Consider the following 6,000-nt stretch of genomic DNA (forward strand, 5'->3'; position numbering starts at 1 on the left):
TCACACTGTAAAAATACAAAATAAAAGTCATTTAGTGAATAAATAAAGTGCACAAGGCAGACAAATGCAGAGGCAGAGGTAATAAGTGGCCCTAGGTGGCAGAATAAAGCCCCACACAACCAACAGTGAAGGGTTAGAGGGTCACACATGAACTGGATTTATATCCAGTAACTACAATAAATTCTTCTTGAAGGATTTTTTCATGGATGCCTTTCTAAATTCTCAAGTTTTTGTTATTATTGACATGAAAAAAGCGCATAAACCGAAAAGAAATGCACCAGTTTTTTTACACGAAAATGAAGAATTTGTAAAGTGTGTATTATTTACATTTAGCTGTGCATTTACTTGCAGCTCTTCTACAGACTCCTAAAGACTGTAAGGATGAAACCTACCTCATTAAAAACGAAAGTCATTCAGTGGAAAAAAATAAAGAAATGTTCCCTGAGCAGCAGCCTACAGAAGAGGAAGAAATACGACACACATTTGGACTGGCAGTAGCTAGAAATGCTCTGTTGGAGGTAAAATAATAATAACATAAATAATGCATTAAATGCACAAAGCCTCACTATTCAAAGAGTAAAAAAAACATTTTAAGATATCAACACCACGGGAACAATAGTGACAGACTTGACAGCATTCAAACCTTCTTCATCAAAGCACTGTACGTACATCGCATAAATATGAATTAATTCTATAATGATTCTCTGAAATGTTGCAGCAATACTCTAGTCAAATCTTAGGTTCTTTCCACAGTACTTGAGTATATATAGTTTCAGTGGTTTGAGAGGTGAAGGGAAGGCTGATCTTACTGATAAGAGCTTCATCTCTCCAGCTGTGTATTTAAAGCTGCAGATGTTCCTTCACAGCCTGCAGAGCCACGGCGACTCTGAGCTCCGTCACAACCATGGTTTTCTGCAGACTGCTGCCCGTGCTGGTTCTGATCTACAACACTGAGGGTGAGGAACATACAGACATGATGTAGAAGATGATTTTCTGTTTCTATTCACCAGTTGTTATTAGTAGGATCTATGTGCTGGTGGTTTTATTATAACAAGTCAGGTTGTTTTACTGGCAAAACAAGTAAAATAGCTTTTTAATTATGATACATCCACCAGCTGTTATGCTTGGAGGAAGGTAGACAAGCTTTCCCCCATCCATGTGCTATGTGGTTCCAGGCTGCAGACTTACATGTACCATACAAACATGGGAGAAGCACATCTCAAATGTTTCTGACACCTGCACCACACATGCACTTTCATAATGTTCTGCTGCTGTGTTCCAGCTGTTCTGGGAGCTGAGGTGAGGACCTCCATCATCGGAGGGAGGAACGCTGTAAAGGGCAGCTGGCCGTGGATGGTCCACATCAGCATGACGACAGAGGACGGCAAGACTAAGTGGCGTTGTGGCGGCACCCTGGTCGGCAGTGACTGGGTGCTGACGTCTGCACAGTGCTTGGATAGGTAAGTGCATCTTTGTGTTTGTGAAGTTTTTCTTTTTCCTAAATTATGATGATTATGAAGACCCAGCCATAGAATAAAGACTAGTGTTAATCTAATGTCAGATTACTATGTTTATACTGTAATAATATTAAATTTACATAGTTATTATTGTTGTTGCTGTTATTACTAATGGTATTAATATTCTATAATATTAACAATATGCTCTTTTTTGAAGAAGTAAATGATCTCCACAAATGTGAATGCCAGGTCCTAGGAGGCTAAATGCATTTTAACAGTTAGTTGATTTTCGTGTAATGCATTAAAAATTTTAAAGAAAAACACAACACTGTTATAATATTGTCTATTTTAGCTTCTAAAGCTAATCTATCATTTAAAATTTTGCATTTTTATTCAACACAGTGATAGTCCTACAAAGTGTGCTGGTAACTGGTTGTTAGTTCAACCATTGAATACAAAAATGTATTTAATACAGATACAGATAATTTAGTGTCTGATAAATAATATTAATGTAAAAAATGCACATCCTCAAGCTGTCATGAACCAGCAGCCTCCATACAATGATTTTAACATCCTCACACACCTTGTAAGGCAGATTTGTAGTGCTGTATAAAAAAAGGTCAGAAAAAGAAAACTAACATATCAGATCATGTCAAACGCTGCTGAAAATGAGGGTTCACACACGTCCGGTGGTTAATTTGTACTGACACTTGCGATAATCGATTTTTTTTTAATAGTTAAGCTACTTTTAGCTCCACTTTTGTTCTCTACCAGCTCCAGAGGAAAACATTTGGCTCTTAAAGCTGCTAAATGCTCCTCAGTGTTAACCTGTGACCTGACAGTGAAATGAAGATTGATGTCCCACTTCTGCTGGACCTACATCAATGTTTGAAAACAGTTTCACAGTTAATAGAAGGTCATTACTAAATACAGAATAACTGATGTATATGTTTGTCCTGCCAGCCGACTTCAGCCTTATCTGCATCGATCGATGGTTTGGGTCGGCTCATACCAGCTGCAGAAGGCCAGTGCCCGTTACATGGCTATATCCACCTTTGTCCGCCATCGTGACTACCAGGCCACGAGCGACGGCTACGTCAACGACATCGCCCTGATTAAGCTGAAGAAAAAGGTGAAAATCTCAAACGATGTTGCCCTGGTACAGCTGCCCAGCGCCGATGACGTCTTTGGTCCATCGTCTGACTGTTGGATCATCGGCTGGGGGCAGATTGGAAATGGTGGTAAGTTCATCCATCCATGAAGCAGAAGCTCTTCCATTGTAAAGGGTCATATATTCAGCACCTAAACATCTTGGACTGATCTTCATGTGTCTAACACTTATACAGGAGGAGCTTAGAAGATCGGAGACTCTGTCCCCCTTCCCACCCCAACCCTCCATGAATTTTTTATATTTTGTTGTCACTTTGACAGTTTAGTTTTCAAAGAATTATCTTTGGAAAACGACAACTGTTTATAAAATCTGCTTGCACATATATAACTAAATTTACAGGCTAGACTTTGCACACTACACTGCCTGGCCAAAAAAAAGTCTCCATTTGGCTTTAACTGAGAAAATAGATAAGATCCTCTCATTGGATAATGACTGCAGTGATGAAACAACTTCTTTAACACGAGCTGATGCAGCCATGTTGGAAGACATATCCTGTTCTTCATTATCAAAGAAACATCTCTGGATATCAACAACTGCTTATGAATTTACTCATATATATTTCTACAAGAATTCATATACACTTACCTGGTGTGTGTCTGTGCAGTTCCACTGCCAAATCCAGAAACCCTTCAGGAGCTGAAGATTCCCATCATGAATGAAGCTACCTGCAAGACCATGTATCCTCAGCTGACCTCTAACATGCTGTGTGCTGGGGTCAGTACTGGAGGGAAGGACGCCTGCAAAGTGAGTTTCACTCGTCCCGTCAGATAAAGTGTAAATTCACCTGTTGGATACTCATCTGACATGTGGTGGCTCAATGAGTTAAAGTTAAAAAAAAGTTGAAGTAAAGAAGAAGCAATGCAGAGAGAATAACAACATTTGTGTGTTTTTTGTGCTTCCACAGGGGGACAATGGCGGCCCGTTGGTGTGTCGTACAGCCAAGGGCTTCGTTCAGGTGGGGATCATGAGTTCAGAGGACTGTGGTCGCCCAGGCCGCCCGGGGATCTACACTCGGGTGTCCAAGTATCTGAGCTTCATCAACGGCTACATCAAGCAGAGCGAGGAAGCTTCAGCTGAGGTCTAGCCTTCCACCTGACAACCTGCTTTACTCCAAAGATCCTCTCCTGTGCTGTACTGTCACCGTGGCTCGTCCTTACCGCTGGGCGACTCCGGTTCATTTAACAAATTTCTTTGCATTAAAGCTTTGAAGCATCACTTTTTGTGTCACTTTGTGTTTGGAGAATTTTCTGTTAAAGCACCAAGCACCCCACCCGACCAACAAATGCAGAACTGTACTCATACATTCACTGAACTACATCCTCCAGTACTGCCTTCCTCTAAAATATTCAACCTTGACTTCATAAATATGTTAACATCACCTAGAGGATCCATTTCAGCCATATTCAAAATGTCATATACCTCAGGGTTGACAGTAATATGACAAGTTACACTGGAAATAAAGTGTACACATTAGTTTTACCTTCAATTTAGCTACAACAAAAACACCATCTTACGTTTAGTTGCTGTCTTGTGTACATATAAGACATTAGTGACTTAAAAAGTAGATTTCACAGCAATGTCCTGATAAAGGCAGGCACCTCACATAGCACATAAAAGACGGAGAATACAGAACATACAGACTTACAACAAATAAGCTGCATCACATGCTGCTGCTGATAATAAATCAGACTGATGGTAGTGCTAGCCTTTCTTCAGATGCTACATAAAAATCTTCCATCAACACATCATGGAAAATAAGTCCAGGAAGTTTAAAATGAGCACAACAGAGTGTCTATTTGTTTGTCACATTAATAATTTGAGGAAACAGAGTTTTCTTGAGACTTCGGATGCAATTGAGGATTGACTTGGATATCTGTAACTGCATAGTTTTATTTTTCCAAACAGAATAACAAGTAGAGAGTTTAGATGAAGATTTCTTGCTAATGTTCTTCGCTGATCCAGGTTCATATGGAGTTTACCATCTACAATTATCTTGGTAACTCTCATCCAGCTAAACCCCCTGCCAAAAGTTTTAGGACACCGTCTCATTCAAATAAAGTAGAACCTGTCCTACAACTTTTGATGGGGGTGTATTTCATCATATGGATGTGATCAGGGCAGGACTCTGATCATACATGTAAAGTTTCAGGCAGATTGGAGCATGTTCAGGACATTTACACAGCATTTGAAATTTCATGGCGAAGAATCAAAATTCCAGAGGCCGCCACGGACACGCCCTTTGACTTTGGAAAAATATTTTAATATGTTTGGATCATTAAGGCCTCCTGTATGTACTGGTCCAATTTGAGGTGAACTGGAGTTTCCCCCTAGGAGGAGTTCGCTCTAGAAAAAAATGAAAAATGGGCAAAATCTGACATTCAACGCAAAATAGCTCACTTCCTGTTGGGTTTGGAATGTGGCTGTCACTGACTTTTTTGTTCAGCCTGATGTGCTGCATATGTGTACCAAATTTGGTAGATACACCCCCTGTCCAAAGTTGTAGGACAGGTTCTACTTTATTTGAATGAGAAAGTGTCCTAAAACTTTTGGCAGGGGGTGTACATCAGTTTCCACAAGGAAAGATTAATTTATTTTCAACGTCCGTTATTTTGTGTTGGTGGTTTGAGATGTTAATTTAAGGCTGATCGTCCCGATAAGAGCTTCATCTCTCCATCCAATCATACTAAGCTGCAAATGTTTCTTCACAGCCTGCAGAGTAACAGCGACTCTGAGCTCCGTCACAACCATGGCTTTCTGCAAACTGCTGTCTGTGCTGGTTCTGATCTACAACACTGAGGGTGAGGAAGACAAACACTATGATATAGAACATTATATTCTGTTGATTCATCTGTATTCAGTTGGAGAAGGTTGATCTTTTATTTACCAACTCTTGCTAGTGGAATCTTTGTGCTGCCTCGATTGACTCATTTTCCTTTAAAATTCTAACATGTGATACTAAAAACTCATGTTTTATGACAAGCCAGTTTTATGATGATATTTGTGGTTGTTTGGCTAACAATGACAGCAGGACGAGCTGGATATAAAACAAATGGTTCAACATGTTGGTGAATGTGTTTATATGCTTTCTTACTGAGTGTGATATCACTGTCATCCTCTGGTTAAATATGAAGCAACATCTAGAGGCTCCAGCTGAACTTTGAATTACGACTGGAAACATCCATCTCTGACTGTTCCTAGAAAAAAATAACAATCATTCAAAAAAAAGTAAAACCATAATTAGGTTCAAGATGGATTTTGTTTCCTGTGGGCAGAGCCAGGCTGTCTCTATGCTAAGCTATGCTAACTGACTGCTGTTCCCTGTACTTACATGAGAACAGTATCAGTCTCCATCATCGGGGGGACAGATGCTCC

At 39.9% G+C, this 6,000-nt stretch overlaps 2 protein-coding genes across 2 annotated transcripts in view; both read left to right on the top strand.

Annotated features, from left to right (window-relative positions):
* Positions 1 to 832: 832 nt before the first annotated feature.
* On the top strand, positions 833 to 3,843 carry LOC110955144 (tryptase-2-like). The gene is made up of 5 exons (XM_022200024.2): positions 833 to 956; positions 1,283 to 1,460; positions 2,421 to 2,698; positions 3,233 to 3,372; positions 3,533 to 3,843. Exons 1-5 carry the CDS (start codon positions 905 to 907, stop codon positions 3,710 to 3,712), a joined length of 828 nt encoding a protein of 275 aa, XP_022055716.1. The 5' UTR covers positions 833 to 904; the 3' UTR covers positions 3,713 to 3,843.
* A 1,505-nt stretch (positions 3,844 to 5,348) lies between these two features.
* LOC110955145 (tryptase-2-like) overlaps positions 5,349 to 6,000 on the top strand; it is a 7,226-nt gene continuing 6,574 nt past the window's right edge. Inside the window, exons 1-2 of the mRNA XM_022200025.2 lie at positions 5,349 to 5,426; positions 5,967 to 6,000. The exon at positions 5,967 to 6,000 is cut by the window's right edge and continues 126 nt beyond it. Coding sequence (XP_022055717.2) covers positions 5,375 to 5,426; positions 5,967 to 6,000 — 86 coding nt within the window. The 5' untranslated portion in view covers positions 5,349 to 5,374. The remainder of the gene's footprint in view (positions 5,427 to 5,966) is intronic.

The sequence above is a fragment of the Acanthochromis polyacanthus genome, chromosome 2 (assembly GCF_021347895.1).
Source record: "Acanthochromis polyacanthus isolate Apoly-LR-REF ecotype Palm Island chromosome 2, KAUST_Apoly_ChrSc, whole genome shotgun sequence".
In the NCBI taxonomy this organism is placed as follows: domain Eukaryota; kingdom Metazoa; phylum Chordata; class Actinopteri; family Pomacentridae; genus Acanthochromis; species Acanthochromis polyacanthus.

Bases quoted from the DNA above. Each gene is read 5' to 3' on its own strand.
- LOC110955144 (XM_022200024.2), top strand. From the start codon at position 905: ATGGTTTTCTGCAGACTGCTGCCCGTGCTGGTTCTGATCTACAACACT. The intron at 957-1,282 runs GTGAGGAACATA...GCTGTGTTCCAG, and splicing joins TCTGATCTACAACACTGAGG to CTGTTCTGGGAGCTGAGGTG. The intron at 3,373-3,532 runs GTGAGTTTCACT...GTGCTTCCACAG, and splicing joins GAGGGAAGGACGCCTGCAAA to GGGGACAATGGCGGCCCGTT.